Here is a 20,245-nt window from a genome sequence, read left to right on the forward strand (position 1 = left end):
TGTGTGGAACGTGGAAAAACTCCAGAGTGAAAATAATGACATTAATAAAAGAAGCAGAGGAGTAGAATGTATTGTTAATCGCTGTACAATCTATTATTTTTTACATTAGTGACGATGTGAAAGGCATCGCTTGTGGTTAAGACACGAACTCTGCAGCTCCTCTCAGCTTTATATCATGTTTCAGGTCATTGTTTAGCCGCCCCGCCTTTTAACTTTACTGTTTTGGTTCACATTCACTGCTCTCAAAATGTTGTTTTGCAGTAAAAAAGGCTCTGAAGACTTACTCTACACTACCGGCTGAGCACCAAACAACAGATAGGACACAGTTAGAGACTACCTTGTGAACATAATGGAGAATTTAGACAGACGTTTCCCTCAGGAGTTGATGGAGACCAAAACAGAGCTAAAAAGGGGAGTGAATACTGGATTTAAATTCATCAGTTGGACACAAACAAGACTCCAGATGAATTATATGTTGCTCTGTAACTGCTGGATACGTAAATAAGCAACTGTTTGCAAAAAAAGATTCACCATGTTAGCTTGAAAGGTGATATGGGTCAGTGTTGTGTCCACAGCTCATCTCACTGTGTTTAACTTCTTGTAGCAGGTGGCTGTGGTTTGACAAGCGATCGTACACTTATTAGGTTTTATGTTGCCTCCACTATTATGTCACAAAGCCTGACCTGACAGGTTGAAGCAGGAGCAGCAGGTGCCTCACTCTAAAACAAGCAAACACTGCCCATGCGCTGAATAATCTTTGAACCCTGAGCAAACTGACAGCAGCAGTGTACGACCGAGACATCAACACGGTGTGTGGGTGTGTGTGTGTGCGTGTGTGTGTGTGTGTGTGTGTGGAACAGCAGAGCTGAGAAGCCCACCCTGCAAATATTTACTCCTGGTCCAAGTCGGTGCAGAGGGCATCTGGCAAGGAGCGAACAAGTGTTTCTCACTCTCATTGCAGCAAACATGATGTGCTGCACGTCTGTGGGGTGACTTTACTGTGACCACGTTAATGCCTCTTCGATGAAAAGGAAATGTAAACAAATGGGGTTTAAATTAAATTGAATTAATATAGAAAATAACTAAATAAAGCCGGAGGGCGTTACGTTGTTGTAAGTCAAGCAGAGTCTGACACTTAAGTCTACCCTGATGCAAGTAACCAAGATAAAAGGTGTTCTTTGATATTCACTCCAGTTTGGTTCCAGAACGCTCAAAATCATCCTCAGTCAGAAAAGTTGAAACAGCAAAGAAGAGTTTATGGCTGTCAACATCTGCTGAAATGAGGTCTGTATTAATGAAGGATCGGCATTTCCTGAGGGTTTGGCTCCCACCTCTCTTAAGCCCTGAAGAGAGGGCGTCGTCACACCTGATTGGCCAAGAGGGGAAACGCACCAAGCTGCTCTCAATTGTTAATTAGGAGCTAATCCTCACACAGTGCACAGCAGGTGATCTGAATAACCCTCCAATCAACTCAGGGGAGTTGTGACATTCAGCTAAAATGAAATGGGGGGGGAAAAAAAGAATGAGGGACTGCTACAGAACTACCATATTAATACAGATAATATCTTGGGTGAAGGGCTGTCATGATATCTTTTTACGTGATTATAGTGACAAAAAGAATTCATGATAACGATATTATCGCGATATCTATGGAACATTTGAAAAAAATGCATTGCTAATTAACCTTTAACTTTGTTTACTGTGCGTTTTGTCTATTTTTGAACAATTCATTTCATTCAAAATACGACTGTAGGGAGGTGGGGAGCCTAACCATAACTGTATATATACAGTAACATAATTCAAGAGGCGCTGGGATATTTATACAATATTATCATGTTTATTGTTAACATGATATCAATATTACATTTCTGAATATCAAGGTTATCGTCATATACTGTTATATTGCGACGGCCCTTCTTTGGTGTTTTATAGTTATTGTTGTAGCTGAAACGATAACTTAACTTCTCGCCTCGCTGCAGTGATGTAGAAGTGTGCTGCAGGGTGTGTCAGTACACCGTGACGTCAGTGTTGGGTGTGTTTCAACCTGAGAGGTTAGTAATGAATACCTACAGGCAACTGATTAAAGGAATATCCTTAATAAATTAGTGGGGATGCCCGGTGAACGGTTTGGTGAGTATGAAATGTCAACACACAAATTAAACACTCAGAGCAAGGAACCTAATTAAATATCGACAAAGACCACTTATGGTGAGCAGAAGGGGACTTTCAACCACTATATCGATGTTCGACATGCCATGTCTCAAAGTGTTGTTGTGGCTTTGTTGCCCAAACCTAACACTCATGACGGTTTTCCTCAACCTAACTCAGTAGTTTTGTTGTCGAAACCAGACCTAACTTACGCTTTGTAGCACAACGTCGTCCCCGAAAAAAGAAGTTGTGCCGAGCGAGACACAAAAAACCTCCCCAGACAATTCGTGTCCCTCACACGGAAACAATAGATTGCATTTCGTGACTATCTGACTAACTGAGTCACCGCTTTAAACTTGTTCCCTGTCTGTACCTTTTATTAGCTATCACTTTCAGATGACTCTAGGGATCGAGTCTTTATAAATACCTCTCTCCATGTCGAACAGGTCTTCAGCTTGAGGATGAGGTTATACTGAGGCCTACTTGCTGCGTTTCTGACACCTGTCCCGCCGGTGCCGTCACATTAAAATGACACAGCGAGTCAAGCTCTCCTGCTGGAGTCGAGCGTTGCGATGAAGGTTTTTTTGTCTTTTTTTTAACTGGAAGCGTAAACTCGATTTGTGTCATATCATGGTGCACTTCAGAATGAGCTCAGTCAGTCTTCTATCACGCTGGCAGCTTGCAGGAAAGCACACAGAGAAAATGAGGACAAGGGGGAAAGAGACAGAAAAATCCCGACAGTCTGCCAGAACAGACAGAAGAGTAACATAATCATTCACCGAGCGTAAAGGTGACCTGAAAATTCAGTGCCAAAATCAACTTATATGACCGCAGCGGCGACATGCCCTAAATTTCTCTCTGCTTTAAGTGCAAAGCACAAATGATTATTAATGCATTATTCACAAAACAGAGCCTTCTCCCCCAATTTCCTCCACTCATGTGCGTCCTCTCCCTTTGATGATATAACCAAAGTAAAAGCGGGAGAAAAGCGAGGGAGTGCAGAAACGGAGGAGTTCTGAGGATGGCTTTTCTCTTGGGAACACTAGAGCTCTCACCCCAAAGGGGATCCTGCACTCCTCTGAAATAGTCTGAATCTTCCTGCAGACCAAACAGCAGCATTTACATATCAGTCATATGTATGCTCTCTGCCATGACTGCAACCAGACGCACCACGTGCCAAGATACACACTTGGACCCGCGCTCCAGGCTGGCTTTTCATCAAACGGCTAAATGTAGGGTATCCCCGTACACGTTGCTTCCTTCTTTATCAATAATATAACGATTCAAGATTTAAATGAAGGCACAAATCGGAAAAAAAGTTAAAGGCAATCTGAAAAATGACCAGATGAATAACCTCAGAATCACCCTGGGATTTCTTTGAACTCGGGCATCCAGATATGGCAGCGGCAACAATTGGATGAGCGCGCTACGGGGAAGATGAAAGGCAGTCAAACTCGTAGACGTAATAAGTGGGCGGAGGCCTTTCATGAATCACACTGAGGCTTCATCTTACCGTTCAGTCAAGCTAGTGATCCCAAATGTTGAATGCGCTTATATATATCTCTGGATTCTTTGTAAAGCTTAGCAGTGGATGATAGAAAGCCAATTAACTTCCTCCTCACTGTTCTTCTGAGGGGGCGCATATAGAAGCGGGTTTTAAAAGAAAAATGCCCAAATTATGACGAGTTCTCTGCACAACACACGAGACAGAGCTGCAATTAATTTAATTTCACTGTCGACTATGTAGCTACACCACGAGAAAATCTTATTACAAATGCTTTCTGTTAAACTGCCCAGATCCTTCACTCACTCATTCACTCACTCATTCATTCATTCATTCATTCTCTAATGTTCCATGAAACTAGCTGTCTTGTCATTTTCGACCCAGTCACATTCACCTGCCCTCTGATCACCTCTTTCCCGCTTGACCTGCTCCTCCCAACCGCTCACCCGCTTCCCATTTTCTTGATTACCCCAGTAGAATATAAACTGGCTCACTTCCACTAGTCCTTTGCCAGATTGTCTTTCTGCATTATGCTAAGTTTTCCTGAATTCCCTTCACTTATTTCTTTGATACTGCCTGCCCGAAACCCAGCTCTGCATTTTGCCCGTCGTCATCTTGGTTTTTGGAAGATTTGGAAGAATCAAAAAGACAACGAGTGCAACCCATAAACTGTAGAGGTTTAATCGGCAAAAAGCCATAAATGAACCTCCACAATGACGAGGAGGGATTGTAATTATCTGTAAACTCATATCTCATAGTCATGGACGACTGTATTGCCTTTTTACAAGCCCTGTAAAAAAAGAAAAAGTCAAGTATAACATGCATTGTAATGAAATGAAGGTTGAATATCCTGTAAACAATTTGATTTGACTGCAAAATATATATAATGAAGAGTTTTAAGACCTTTGTTTCTAAAGCATTTAAAAGTGAAATTGGCCTTCTTTGTACAATCCCTAGACATGTAAATAGTGCTTTTATCAGTGAACTATTTGTCACGTGATTGGGCGTGTCAAGTCACAAAAATTCAGAGGTGCGCGACCAAGTGCTGCGACCACTTGTCCCATACGCCCGTTTTGGTGTCACGGCTGGCGCGATCCCATCGCAAGCTGGTCTCCAGTTCTACATCTATATTTTCTCTTCTTTCTCTCCAAATCAGATCCATCTTAAGTTACATGATGGCCTTGCTGCTGTTCGCGGCTCATGTTTCTCTGGAGTGTGCATATGCCTAGTGAGGGGGATGTCAGCAATAAATAGATTAAAGTGTGTAATGGCCCAATAACCACCCCTGCACTGCTCCACCATGCACGGGTGATTCACTTAAAAAAAAGAACACAAGAAGGCTGCAGCTGTTGGGGCTGATTTAAGTTCAGATTTTTGTTTGAGTAAGAAACTGGAGGTGTGCGTGAGTGTGTGTGTGTGTGTGTGAGTGTCTGTGTGTGTGTGTGTGTGTGTGTGTGTGTGTGTATGTTTGTATACCATATATGACTATGTGCAGAGAAAGAGAAAAAGACAACACATCGTATATGGAAATACCTATTGAAAGGTAAGCAGGAGTGTTAATGTGTGCATGAGTGCAAAGTGTGTGTGTGTGAGTGTGTGTGTGCCTAGGTGTGTATGTGTACAAAGTGTGCATGTGTCTTAATAGGAAGCAGTCACAGGGCTGCTGACGGCTCCATAAAGGAGCCTTTGAATGGCTTGGCTCTGGTAAATTCATAGCAGATGTGAGGGAAAGAATATCCACCCAGGTTGAGTGGTCCTTCTCTGGGAAGGCGACAGGAGTCCAATCCAGGGGAGGCAGACGGACGGCAGACAGGAGCCAGGAGACACACACACACACACACACACACACACACACACACACACACACACACACACACACACATATTGGGTGAACTCCAATCAGCCAGGAGGGAACTCTGCAGGCACTAAACACTAGCAAGGAGTTTTTCTTTGCGCCACTTTTAAATTGAAAATAATTCTCCCTTTTATTTCTGAAAGAACGACTTCCCTGTGTTGGTCTCTGGGCAGGTTTTCCATTCAAGTGTATAAGTTCAGGTCAGGTGTGTACTTCAGGGATGGCCTCCACATACTGGATCATGCCTTCTGGTTCCCTCTGGACCCACGGAGTCTGGAGTGCTCCGAGGCCAGGCTTAATGACACCTTTCCTGGCTCGGACTGACGCCAGAGGAGGGGTGAGGAGAGACTGGCGCCTCATTGCCAATTAGCATCCTCTCACACTGAGAGCATGGCCAGGTAACACATGATAGGCCAGACTCTTTCTTTCTAGCAAAGAGACCGGCAGACAGTCAGGTGGGGAGAGAGAGTCATTAACTTATGCATGCACTGGACATCTGTCGGTGATACTACCCTAGGTAAGTGTTGTTTTTTTTCAAAAGGTGAGAGCCAAAGATGGCGTTCGCTTACAAAGAGTAGAAACGGGGACAGCTAAAGCTTGGCCCTGTCCAAAGGTAACACAATCTGCCTACCAGCATCTCTAAAGCCCCCACACTCAACACACTTAAACTAATTTGTATAGTCAGTACAAAAAGTGAGAATGTCGACAGGACTACAGGAAGTCACTGCGCCCAGGCAGGAAATAGTCCGGCATATAAATCCCCGTGAAACCAATTCTCGTTGTTTTTACGCTTTTATGTTGTAACGTGTTAATTAGTGAGATTTATTATTTAGGATTTTATCTTTTTCAGACAGAGCCAGGCTAGCTGTTTCCCATGTTTCCAGTCTTTATGCTAAGTTAAGCTAACTGCTGACAGCTTCATATTTATCATACGGACGAGGCAGAGGTATCAGTTTAAGCATATGTCCCAAAACTATTTATTTTAAAAGTCACATGCACACCTAGTTCCGTTGTTTTTACACTTAGGTTTTTGTACCCTTTGACAGACTCAAGCTAGATGTTTCTTTGTTTTCAGTTGCTAAGCTAATCAGCTGCAGGCTGTAGCTTCATATTTACAAGATTTCTATCAATGTCAAACCGTGTGACCATGCGTATGGTCAGTGTAACTAATTGTTACAATATCTTATAACTATGTCAAATAAGTTTCAACATGTAGAAATCAGCATTTGAGTTTTTTTACTTGACAAATGGTAAAAGTTATCTGCTCTGTTAGCAAAACCAGCCCTGACTTTAATTAAAAGTAGTCTGGAACATTTATCACGTGGGAGCACTGAAGCCCATTCACACACTTTCTGTCTCCTAAAGGCAATTAAAACTGATAGATGGAAGTTTGAGCTTTATTACCCGTGTTGCTATTAACAATGTGTACGTACAATGTGCTTTTTTTAGTTTAAAGTGATGAGGGGCTCTGTGTGCCAACTCATAAATGAGGCCCCAGCAGTTTGTATCCGGAGGCGATTGGTAAACACAACATGAGCTCAGTCTCACTCGTAAACTTCTGCTCTGACTGTGACAACAATGCAGAAGCTGCAGCAGTGTCGGGATTTACTTTATCCAAGATAGCTTGCAAAAATCTTTCCAAAGACAAATTCTCCAAATCATTTAAAACTACAAAACAGGATGGATGGATTGATGCATTGCCCTCTAGTTTTCCTGGTTCTGGGTTGTGGAGGTCCGTAATGTGCTCTAAGCCAGTTGACAGAGGTGATCTTGCATGCAAGGGTGCTTCTGGAAAACCAGACTCTGGAGAGTAAGCAGATTCTTCTGTAAGCAATACGCCCTCCTCTGTGTGTGGGAGCAACGGGCACTTTGTCTCTAATTCAGGCTGTTCCATCCGACTGCAACTGAAAACAAACAGCAAGAAGGGAAATGTCACACCTCCTGAGTGATAGATTACTCTTTATCTCCTGTCTGCATCTCCTCACCTACATGTCTTTGCGTTTGTTTTCTGCCATCTGTCTCTTCTTCTCTATAGTTTTGTTTTTCTCCCTTCATTTCACTCTCAGATGAAGCTCAGGGGATAGACAAAGCTTGGGGGGGGGGGGGGGGGTTGGCCGGCGGGCATGGCTTTCACTTTTAATTAAAACTTCACACCCAAATAAATGTAGCCGAGTATCACACCCACTCATATCGCCCTATGAAAAGAGCCCGCCGGGGCCAGATGTTTGCCTTAGCAAGGATAAATATCTAAGTGGCAGCTTTCTCTGTAAGAGAATCTGCTCCCTCTGTCGTTTTGTCAGATTAGCCGGGGTAGGGAAAACATGGGGATCGTGTTCCGTGCGTTTCCCACTCTCTGGCTGTTCAGCATAAACACCACGAGATCTTGGCCTCCCTCACATCCGCCTCCTCACCTCCTCCACCACTCTCCTCAGCCCCTGGGGTTCCAGCGCAGGGTTTGTTTTAGTAGCATAGCCCCAGAAGAGTGTTTGGTTGTGTTGTGTGTCACACCGGGTGAGTGTTTGATTATGTCGAGTGTTACACGGTGCGGGTGTGCACGAGCAGAAAGGCGGGGGACGCTAATCCCTCTCTGCTTTGTCCTCTGCTGCACGGCTTTGGTCTTTGCAGGACACTTCACACTGGAGCTGTGGAGGAATTCATGTAGCTGCTGCTGAGAGAGGGGCCTGTGAGATGTGAGGGTCTCACAGTTATGAACACACACACAAATGAACAAGAAAGGGCTACTTGCACATGCACAACCAGAGGGAAAGGATGAACCAAGGACACCTCAGTGTGCTCAAACTGTTTTCCATCTTGTATGTTCTGCATTTAGTGGCCACGCACAATGTAATGAACTTCTGCTTAAAGGATCTGGTGATCATCAAAAGATCAAAACCAGCAATTAACTGATACGTATACGTATAGTGAGCGACACTGTTGCACTACATGACATGTTCCTGATGAATGTGGGCTCTTTGGTTTTGAGTGGATCCCGCATTCACATTGTCTTGCTGCCGTAAATATTCACTAGCGCACCAAATGCGGATTAATCCGCAGCTTAAAATAGTCCCCAACAAAAGCACTTTTTACCCCTGCTTCAATAATGTTTGCTAAAATCTACAGTGCCCTTCTTTTTTATGAAATTAGTTAACCTCGTTTTTAAATTAAACTATACATACAAGTTTTTAAAGGTTTACGTCTTCAGTGGTAACGAACGAATTAGAGTGCCAAAGGCAGGGTAGAGAAGTTGAGAGAAGATTGATTTTTGGTCGAATTTGAGAGATCACCATGGATGATTAAACATGTGGTGTTTCAGAAGGGGGGGGGGATATTTGGCAAAAATTAACGATGCACACTTTTCTAATGAGTAAGCCCATTTGAGCCCTGTTTGCCTGAGTTGTGGAAACCAGGCTGTATCATGAAGCACCTGGCCCAGTTGGGTTCTGGTTTGGGGCTACAGGCCGGCCCCACTAATAGGCACTTGAGCCCCTCCACATCCGTCTAGTAACATGTTCCACTTAATGAGGCTCTACCCTGGGCTGTAAACAAGCCCAGATGCAACCCCAAAACACACACAGGAAATGTCTCATGACCATAACAACACAAGGATCCTGCCAGCTCATGCATGATGGGGTGTGAACAGGAAGGCTGATCCTTGCAGGTTTTCTCCCGCTCTGCTCTACAAGCAGTTATTATCCTGAGGTAAAGGGCTGCATGTGGTACTGCTGCTCCAAGCTCTTGCTCTACATGCCAAATCCTCACCGGCCGCCAAGATCATCACAGACCGCTGCCTTGCTCCTTTTCCACAGCCTACAGTTACAGTATGTACACAAACCACAGTTTATTCAGCACTGTGTTGGACCTGGCATGTCAGCCTTGACACGCCACAATAGGAACAATGTCTGCTTCCACACAAAGAGTATCTCTCATGCAACAAGGTTTTTATTTTACTTGTAGGGGGGCTGAGACCTTGACAAAAGGTCCAGTGTTAGAGTGAGTGTGGCCCCAGCTGGTTCCTTTTACTACACAGACTGGCTCATGTACAGTGATCAGCCTGAGTCAACAGTCCTGGCCGGAAAAAGGACTTAATTGATGATAGGAAATTTCTGGGCCAAATGTGTTTGAACCCCCTCCCCGAAATGTCTCATTGGATTTTCTGTCTAATTTTCTTCACAAAATACAAACAACCCTGGACAACCTCAGCGGATACTGTGCAAAAAGTACAAATTTGAGTTAATTAACATGTTCATTTGGAGAAACCAAGAGCAGAAATACGATGAGGACAACCCCCAAACACACACACACACACACACACACACACACACACACACACACACACACACACACACACACACACACACACACACACACAGCTTCTCCTTAATTAGCCAATTATATCCCACCATACAACCTTTGAGCTGGTTCACAAAGGACTTTTATACCTTTCGACAGACGGGTCGTTTAAAATGCCTCCTCTGTTTGAGTCTGCTTCATGTGTCCCACTCACTTTTAAAAGAATGGTTTATAGTTTAGAACCTTTTGGGAAATACTTATTGGCTTTCTTGCCAGGAGATTGATAGCCTACCACTCTCTTATCTGACCATTTGGCCTACTAGGCTACGTCCGGTTAGCTTAGCATGCTTTATGTCTGGTCTGGTGTGACAGGAAATTGTTCTTAATTTCTATTATTAGGATTATTATAAGGTTAAAATGTAGTCATCCCTGCTGAATATCAATAATTAATATATTAAATATAATTTTAAAGCAATAGTTTAGGGCTGCACCGAATTTCATTATTTTACAGTCGAAGCTTCCATTAAGGTTTTCAAGCGAAGCTTCGAATATCTGTCGTCAGCTTTCGAATGTTAACGTTGTGAATGAAGTTTCGAAGTTTCGAAATAGTCCGTCCAACCCTTAGTTTGAGATTTTAAAAACTACTGAGCTTTCTTGCTGAGAGATTAGAAGATTCATGTCTGTACATTAAACATTAAGCTTCCGCCTGCTGCTACTAGCTTAGCCTGGCTCTGTCGTAAGATAACAAAATCCACCCACTTCTTAAATTTAGAAATTAACTTATCTGCAAAAAAACAACTGAAAAAAACTGAAATGAACAGAAAAAAATGGAAAAAACATAACCCAAATTTAACTGCAAGTTGGCGCTTTACATTTTGTTGGTTTTGTACCTTTAGACATATAGCTTAGCTTAGAAGAAAGACTGGAAACAGCTCTGTCCAAAGGAAACTAAATCTGCCTATCAGTTCAATCTTATTTATCTAATTGGTACAAAAAGTGAGTACAATAACCTCCTGTGAAAACGCAACGTGAGCGTAAACTCAGCTATTTATGCAATGCTAACTAACAGGCTGTTAGCTGTAGCTTCATATTTAGTGTACAGACTTGAGAGCAACAGTACAGTGCCAGTTTTGCAGAATGCAGATCGTCTGGTTACTTCTGAATCAAGACAGTCAATATGAAACACAACCGAGTCACAAAAGTCAGGAAATGTGAAGACAAGAACAAACTTCAAAACTCCAAATCAAAGAGTGTGAAATGCAACGGAGAATAGCAGATCCTTACAGAGCCCGGGGCCGGGGTGGGAGGGCGGGTATCTGTGTGTGTAGGGGGGTGGGGGGGTCTCCTCTCTGAGAACACAGAGCCGAGGGGTGAGCCTTTGATGGCGGAGCGTGACATGAGCACATTTAGGGTGGGGGGGTGCGGTGGCAGTGTGACAGCAGACACACTTGCCAGATGACCGAGTCCCCGGATCTGGTTCTGACCCATTTTGGTACCTGTTGACAGCGATTTGTGCCACAACCTCACATCAGCCGTCCTGCTTTCACTCACCCACTCGAGCATTTAGACTGACCCTAACCCTAACCCTAACCCTAAGCTCGACTCGAGATTTAAAACAAGGTTTCCCAGCATGTGCAAACCGGTGCACATTAGGATGTTGAATCTACCCTGCAGTTGGAGCCGTGTGATTGGTTGATCATCCTTCAGTGATTCAGTCAATGGCACAAACAAAACCACGGGGGTTTAAAGATGTTCAGCAGGGCCAGAGCGGGTTTCAGGGCCGAGCTTCGACTCCCACATCCTGTCCTTTTCCACTCCCTCCCTTTAGAGTGTTTCTAAAAGGAGTCCTTGCATGGGTTTGTGTTCTTTGTTGATGCTGTTTTCACATTTTTTTCCCGTCCTTTGTAACTCCTGCTCCCTCTCTTTTTTCTCCGGGGAGAGACTCTTTGGTACAAGAGATTAGAGCGGGTGCTGCCTAGCAACTGAATAAAAATGGCAGCTACAAAAGGGGCGCTCTCACTCTCCAATGTCTGACCTACATAATCCCAAGCCTCTGATCGTGCAACATAACAACACGATGAAAGGCCCGCTGTGATTTAACCCTCAAACAAATACTTGCCATCACTGACCCCCTGGCTCAAACAGTAATTTCGCCTGCTGCAGAGCACCAAAGGGTGACTTCTGAAATCTTGACGATGCCTAATTAGAAAGGAAGAAGAGGCCGTGCACGCTATTGGAAATGAGATGGATGTATTTGAGGAGATGGCAGCAGAGTGGCAAAGGAGATTAACAGTGATCACAGCAATGCTGTTGGCTTCAGAGAGCGAGCGCCGAGCGGCGGATCCTCCCTCTGTTCACTGATTCATCTCTCCTTCAGCCACAGGCAGACGGAGCACAGGAATGAGTACAGGGGGATGAGAAAGCTTTACTTCTCTGTCTTCTGCCTATTGATCAAAGGACAAGAAAAAAAAAAAAAGATACAGCAAAAAGCTGGAAACTTTTTGTTGAAACTTTGTCCTCTTTCTCCTCCTGCACTGTGTTCTTAATATAATCTGCCAGGCCTTTACTCTTCGATGTTACCACTTATTTGCATCCATTTTGACCTGCCTGCATCTTTGACAGCACGTTACATTGCATTCATTATGTATAAAAATACATTTATAACAGACATACTGTAGTTTGAAAGGCAAGATTTTCAGCCTGTGGTTCATGATGGGTAGTGACCTCAATATCATGAAATGAATTCAATACTCTTTGTTATAATTCTAGTGTGAAAATATTCAGTTTCTATTTGGGTTTTCACTTCCTTGAACTTTCTGTCCTTGGTCAAAAATGTATGTATTTTGTGCAGTAGCTCTCTTTATCATTTTTTTGAACTTTTTGTGTGGAAGACCTTCTTAATAGTGGCTCCAGCCTCATCCCTGAAATGTATATGCAAGTTAAAATGCTGGTAAATTGCAGAACTATATTTTAATTTAAGGTTATTGTTCTTTTTGTGTGTGATATGTGATTTTACCGTTGTTGTTTCTAAGGATAGAGGGTGGCACATGCTGCACAGATTGTAATATGAATGAAATTATCTTTATTTGAGTTAATTCAAGGTAAAATCATGTTCTGGGTCCTTTTTGGTGAATGTTTAATTACACTTTCACTCTGATTAAAATTGAAAAGCAGAATCCTTCCAGTGGTCTGAATTCACTCTCTTTTTATATCGAGATGTGAGGATGAAGTCTGGAAATTGAGACTGAAAAGTGACGGTCAGGAAGAGTGCGGTTACAACTTGGACTTGATCCACACTGAAGATAATCCCCATGTTAACTGATTAGTATAATTGAGTGTCAATATCTCAGTCTTTAATAGTAAAGGACATCAAACCGCTGTTGTGGGGAAATCATTTCACCTGATTCCAAGAAACTTCCTCAGAAAAAGGCTACTTTACTTCTACTTCTCATGTTTTGAGATAGTGACACAATTTCAGTTGAAAGCATTTCATCTAAGAAGAAAAATGAATCCTGAGAGTGAATATGAAAGGGACTTTTGATTAATCTAATTGTACACACACTCCTGATAGATGTGCTGCTGTTGATTAGAAAACATGTTATTTTCAATGGAGTAAAAAAACGTTGTGTATTTCTTCCTCTGCGGTGCTTCTGAAATTCCAAGACACTGAACCACACAGACAATCCTCTGTACTCTGAAGCAGTCTTTTAATCTCTCAGCCTTTCATTTCACTGACATGATAGATGCTGCAGAAAAATCTCAGCCGCCGTATCTCTTCAGCCACTTCAGACACTTGACACTGTATCCTCATTTTAACAAAAAAAGTCGCTGCGAAGCCAAATTCTCCAACTCGCATTTGCATTTTTTTGTTTTTTTTTACCTCTGGAGTGGATTCTTCTCGGACGTCACAGTGTAAATGTTTATGTCTGCATGATGTTATGAGTCAGCATGCGTCGGTACAATACTGTGTGTGTGATTTTATGTTTGTGTCCCGCTCTAACAGACGAGACAGCAGCGGCGTACTGGGTGTCTGATTGGAGTCCGGTTGCGAGGAGTGGTGAGCTGTGTGAACTCTGGTGCTCTCTGACTGCTGCATTTTCATGGAAAGCATCTCTTTGGGGGCCTGCAGGTTTTCAATGCGCTCATTTACACATCAAAACAGCACAGGAAAGGGATAGTGCTCAAGGGGGGTGAGGGACTGCAGAAGGAGGGAGGGCAGGGTAATGAAGGATGCTTTATTTTCTCTCTTTCTTTTTTTTTTTTTTACCCCTCAGGGGTGGGCAGGGGTTTAAGTCTATGAGGGAGACGCATTGATGCCATAATGATCGCCTTTAATCAGACCCATGACCAGATGGAGGGATTTCTCCTCAGTAGACAAAAACATGGCGTCAGCAACTAAAGCGGGAAAGGTGTTTTTACGCCTCTTTATCAAAAACAAATGCACAAATCCTGGGCAAATAGACCCGTTCTGTGCTGCTTTAGAACAAATAAATACACCATTAGGCTCACAGTCAACACAATGAAATATTCCTGAATAACCTACGAGGGAAAGTGAAGCCTTTTCTGAGAGTAGTCTCACTTTTTTTGGCCCAGACAAACTTGCTGCTCAGTGTGACTGACACTATTTAACCTCCTGAGCCGGAATAGAAGAAAAACAGCGCAGAGACTCAGCCAAACTAAATCTGTCGAGCGAGACCGAGCTTACTTGCTCCTGAAAACGGACATTACTGGCAGTTGGGGTGGGGTCTTCTTCACAACAAGCTTGGTGTTGATTGGCTGCCGCTGCTCCAGCACTGCAGACCTCAGGTGTGTGTGTGTGTGTGTGTGTGTGTGTGTGTGTGTGTGTGTGTGTGTGTGTGTGTGTGTGTGAAGGTGTTCCCGGCAGCCACATCTCTGGCGCCAAAGGAACCACAGCTCAAACAAACTCTGTTTTTGGAATGAACGTTTCTTTCTTGCCTCTATCTGAAGCTCTGCGCACCACTGATTCCTTTCCTCTGCGAAAGAGAGAAACTAAAAATAGCTTCCAGTGACCTGGAAATGTAGTGATAGAATTCATATTTGTGGAAAAGGAAAACAGAGCAAAGAGACATCCTGCTGCTGCTATAACAAGTCATTTCTGTTGACCTTTGTGATTTAAAGAAGAAAAACCTGTCTTAGTCATATTCAGCCATATGTGGAAAAAGTAAAAAAAGAAGTGCAGAAAGGGCAAGAAACTGAAAAAAAAGAGAAATGCTGAGAAGGGAAAAGGAGATTTAAACAAAGCTTTGCAGCAGAAGACAAACTTGCCCTCTGTACTACCCCCGTGTCCTTAACCCTCTGCGGCTACCTCCTTCCTATCTAATCAGTGCAGCTCAGCACAGGTGGGACAAGCTGGTTTGTGTCTCACACAGCAAGTGTTTGGCCTCTCTGGGTCATGTCACTGGAGTGTAAACTGGGGAGGAAGCACGCGCCCCGTTCAGGCGCCCATGAACTGGAACATGTGGCTAAAAACACCACCAGCCGAGTCTCTGCCTACGAGCGAGCTCCAAGCAAAACAGGCCTTTTTAAACAGTTAAATGTGATCCACACGGTGTCAGAGTCCAGGACTCGCAACGCTCGCCTGCCAAGCCATGGACAACGTCTACAATGGCTGAGTAATGAAAACACAAAAAAAAGGGGGGGGCGGGGGAGGATGCTGGTAGTTAACCCGCATGGTGTGCTGAGGAGGGAAGGAATAAGTAATTTAAGTTAACTCAGGCGTTGCACAGATCCACACAACACCGCACCGAGTGGAAAATGTGGTTAATTTACGACAGAGCCATTATGCAGCTTTGATTTAGACTGATGTGTCTTTAGTAAATGAATACTAACGTGTGCTGTAGTACATGGATCTTATTATACTTCTGCTGGAATGCAAAGGAAAACAGAACAACTTTTAACCTCTGAAGATGTCAGCGAGCACACGCCTGCTTCACACTGCTGAGGTTCCAGTAACGTAATAAAAACAAGCTCCTGGTCATCACATTTTTTTTCCATGCTATCACTCCCATGTGCTGCTGCTGCTGCTGCTGGTGACACAGCACACAATTACACGCAGACATAATAATCAATCCCGCTGCTGTCAAACACTGTAATTTCCACTGTGTTTTGCCCGTGAAACGACTTGCTGTGTGTGGCTGCAATTTACGTTGGCACTGAAATTGTTAAAGTCCCGTAATGTAAAAGCTCTTTATTTTTTTATGCACCACGTGAGAACATGGTGGCTCTTGTGCTTAATAAAATGGACTTTATTACTGAAATGTTAGTGGCAAGACCCAACTTAGGGTATTTATTTAATGAAAACAACGTTAAGCATTCTTTTTCTCTGAATCAGTCAGTGATTATTTATACCCGATGGTAGTTTCTTTCACCAAACAAAAGGCCTATTTCAAATTCTAACATTTACACATCTTATACATAGCGGAACTCCCTTAATTTACACCCGAAATACAGCTTCCAAGAGCCACAGCCCACATATAAACTTAAATATTAAGTGAAATATCCATCTACGCGATGAACAACCACAATGTTGAGTGCCTGTGCTCAAATTAAATCTGCCAGTGAAACCATGCAATAAGGCTGAAATCCACTTCACACTCGTCCTCTCAGATCAAAGTGCTGAGTGTTTGCACGAGGATCAAATGGAGCAGCGAGAGGGCAACAACAATGATGTTGGTGGGAGAATTAAAGCAGCCATTAATTAAATATATTCCTCCGCTCCTGCATTTTTAAGACGATGATGCAAACATTAATACTTGCCACGGTTTGCCACTCTATTCATCAGTGATTCTCTTTGAGGATTATTGTTGGGGACGCCTCTGGGGATGTGGAGCATCATGCACTTAGAAGACAACGCATGCACTTGGCAGGGAGCCCCGCTGTAAAGAAAAATAAAAATCCCAGGAGAAGAATGGCAGGAAAATAAAGAAAACACGACTGAAATGAGCAATGATTTGTGACTATTAAATGTGAATCAGTTTAAAATGGTTAAACGTTCATTAGAATGTGAGATAGTGACAAACAATAACTCCAGACAGCGAGGAAGGTGAACATGAATTCAACAAATTTATTTTCCTCCAAAACCAGAACCAGAGTTCTTATAAAAGGCACTTCATTTCCCTTTACCTTTTTAATAAATGCATCTAAACAACAAATCTGATACGAGACAACTTTAAATTAAATATATTTACAATAAATAAAACATTTATACAGATCTATACAGTTAATCATGCCACTTTTGGGGAGGAGAATATTTCCCAACACACCTCCCATAACAGTCTTTTTTTTTGCTTTGAAACGCTGGGCATGTCTACTGCACAGATCACTATGAAACAGAAGAATATGGGTAACAATACTGAACATTTCCCTTTATGCATTGAATACTGTTGATAGATTAGCTTCTCATAGTGAGGCCTGTGTGTCCTCTGTCCCCTCGGCAGCAGCAGAGCAGCAATGGACAGTTCAATTCCACCACAAAGTCTTTAGCAGCTCCTTATTCAGGGCATAGGTGTGTGTGTGTGTGTGTGTGTGGTTGCATTTGTCAGTGTGTGTGTGTCATGCTCCCTCTCAGACATGTGTAGGGTTGTCTGAGTGCAGGTCAGTCTTGGCCATGTGCAGGACCACAGCAGGAGATTTGTAGTGGCAGTGTGTGCTGCCACAGCTGACGCCGCTGCAGGGTTTTCTACTTCTAGTCCTGTCGGTGAGCTTCCGGCTGCACAGGCCCTGCCAGGTCTGCAGGGTCTTAGAGCTCCACACCCACACGCCGCTGGTGATGCCGACCACCAGCGACATGAAGATCTTCAGCATGAACACGGCCACCGTGGGCACCGACGTCTGCAGCGAGCAGTCGCCGCTCGGCCCGCTGAACGACCCGCACTTCATCTGCAGCCCCCTCAGCTTCCAGTAGTCCATGTTCAGCCTCTCGTAGAAGTAGCAGACTATGACGCAGGTGGCCGGCACCGTGTAGAGGATGGAGTAGATGCCGATCTTCACCATGAGCTTCTCCAGCTTCTCCGTGTTGGTGCCCTCCGTCTTCATCACTTTCCGGATGTGGAAGAGAGCCACGAAGCCGGTGAGGATGAAGGAGGTGCCGATGATCAGGTAGCAGGACAGAGGGATGAGGACGAAGCCCGTGAGCGCCCCGGAGTCCATGCTCCCCACGTAGCACAGTCCCGTCAGCTCGTCTCCAGCCACCTTCCTCATGGTGAGGATGACAATGGTCTTCAGAGCCGGGATGCCCCACGCGGCCATGTGGAAGTAGTTGCTGTGGGCTTCGATGGCCTCGTGGCCCCACTTCTTCCCTGCAGCCAGGAACCAGGTGAGGGTGAGGATGACCCACCAGATGGAAGAGGCCATGCCGAAGTAGTAGAGGATGAGGAAGACGATGGTGCAGCCCGTCGATTCCAGCCCCTCCTGGATGATGTACAGCTCTCCGTGCTCCCGGTCGCAGGCGATGTTCTCGGCACCGGCGACCGAGCGGATGACGAAGGCCACGGAGTAGACGTTGTAGCACATGGAGAGGAAGATGATGGGGCGCTCGGGGTACTGGAAGCGGTGGGGCTCCAGGAGGAAGGTGAGGACGGTGAAGGCGGTAGAGACAAAGCAGAGGACGGACCACACCGTCATCCAAATGAAGGCAAAGTCCTTGTCCCGCCTGGACCAGAAGACGTCTACAGCCGGGGAGCAGCGGGGGGCACACGACTGGCTCTTCTCCACAAACTGGAACTTGTCCGGGTTCTCGCAGGACCCCATGCCGCCCGGAGAGCGGGCGCTGCCCGGCTGCCTGGGGCGAGGGGGCACCGGGAGCATGCCCTCGCCTTTCTTCACCTCCGTCCTGGTCTCGTTCTCGGGGGCCTCCATGCACAGGGCGTTGGGGTCGTTCCTGGTGGGCAGCTTGGAGCAGTCCAGCGAGTCCGGCCAGGTGTAGCTGAACTTCTTCATGACGGGGGCACACCTCTCCCTGGCCTGCTCACACATGGGTCTGCAGGCGGGGATGGAGGTGGACACTTTGTCCGTGCACATGGGGGCGTAGAGGGAGCAGAGGAAGAAGCGGAGGTGCACGTCACAGCCGTACGCCACCAGTGGGGCGAACTCGTTCAGCTTGATGGCAGCCTCCTTCTGGTCGTCGTGGTCCATGAAGTTGGGCATCCGGGTGAGGTTGTAGCCGATCCCCTCGCACATGGGGATCACGATGGGCTCGCACTTGGCCGGTCTGCCTCGCTCCAGGTCGTAGGAGCCGATCTCGAAGCCGGAGCCAGAAATCACCAGCAGACACCACAGGAAAATCCCCACCTTCAGCGGACAACCGTCCATGCCCATTGTTTCAGTCAAAAAAAACTGAGCTCTGTCTTTTTTTAGAAATGATCATGAAAGAGTCAGAAACGCGGGGTCGCTCGCGGACAGATCCCCCCCGCTATTTCCCCATGGCGAAGGCAGGTCCAAGTGCTGCCTTTACCGTTACTGCTCCGGCAGAAAGAAAAACACTCCTAAAAGAAGCTGCCTCAAGTAGCGAAGTGTTCAATTATTTAGTGCTGAATTAAAACGATCGATCCAGCACTCCGTACCTCAGACGTGACAGTCGGAAACTTCGACAAAACAACGGAGGAAAACCATCAAAATACAAACACGGAGAGCTGAGTGGAAGTCCTCAAACCGACCGTTAGTAACCGCTGATAAAAAGCCGTTATCAAAGCGGACGTTTGCGCCGTTTGTTGCGGCTCCAAAATAAATAAAAAAGGGGGCTGATTAGCTGCGACTCTGTCTGTCTGTCTGACTGTGTGTCTGTCGGCTCGCCGCTCTTCGTCCTCCGCTTTCAGCCTCGACACTGAAGTTTGAGAGCCGCTCAGTGGGACTTCAGTCGGGGAGAGACCGAGAGGAGGAGGAGGGGGTGGAGGAGGGGGCTCCGTGACGCTCACGTTTCAACCAGCAGCACCACACAAGGGAAATTATCAGACAGATGCTGGAGGATGGTCAAATACCTCTCACGTGTCCGCTTTGCATTTCACGCAGACTCTTAACTTGAGTAAAATAGCGATACAAAAATGTGTGAATTGCAAATTTACAGGTAGAAGTAATTCAAAATGGCCTGCATTCAAGTACTCCTTTAGTGGGTTATCACTCAATAGGCTGCTGACACATTTGAGGTTCTTGCATTTTACTTGAGTTTTTCAGAGAAACGTATTTTAGTCCTAGCCTACTTAATGTATTAGACAATTTGCTGTACTATAAATTAAGATTTTACATCGGCAACAAAACATTGTTAAGTGGTTCAAGTTAGCATCATCCCAACAAACTACAACAATACAATGCTCCTTAGATATCGATGCATTAGTATTAATAATGAAGTGGTATAATTGTATTACACTCACAGGTTTCTTTGTATGATGACTACTTTCAGTACATTTAGCTTCTGCAACAATTTGAATGCAGGA

General features: G+C 44.7%; 1 protein-coding gene across 1 annotated transcript; it reads right to left on the minus strand.

The window, feature by feature from the left end:
* Positions 1-16,883: 16,883 nt before the first annotated feature.
* Positions 16,884-19,620, minus strand: fzd9b (frizzled class receptor 9b). The gene has a single exon (XM_079165855.1). It carries the CDS (start codon positions 19,131-19,133, stop codon positions 17,382-17,384), a length of 1,752 nt encoding a protein of 583 aa, XP_079021981.1. The 5' UTR covers positions 19,134-19,620; the 3' UTR covers positions 16,884-17,381.
* Between the last annotated feature and the right edge of the window lie 625 nt (positions 19,621-20,245).

Source organism: Pholis gunnellus (assembly GCF_910591455.1).
Source record: "Pholis gunnellus genome assembly, chromosome: 9".
Lineage (NCBI taxonomy): Eukaryota > Metazoa > Chordata > Actinopteri > Perciformes > Pholidae > Pholis > Pholis gunnellus.

What these genes read in the sequence shown, in the direction of transcription:
- fzd9b (XM_079165855.1), bottom strand. Translation starts at nt 19,133, where the DNA reads ATGGGCATGGACGGTTGTCCGCTGAAGGTGGGGATTTTCCTGTGGTGT.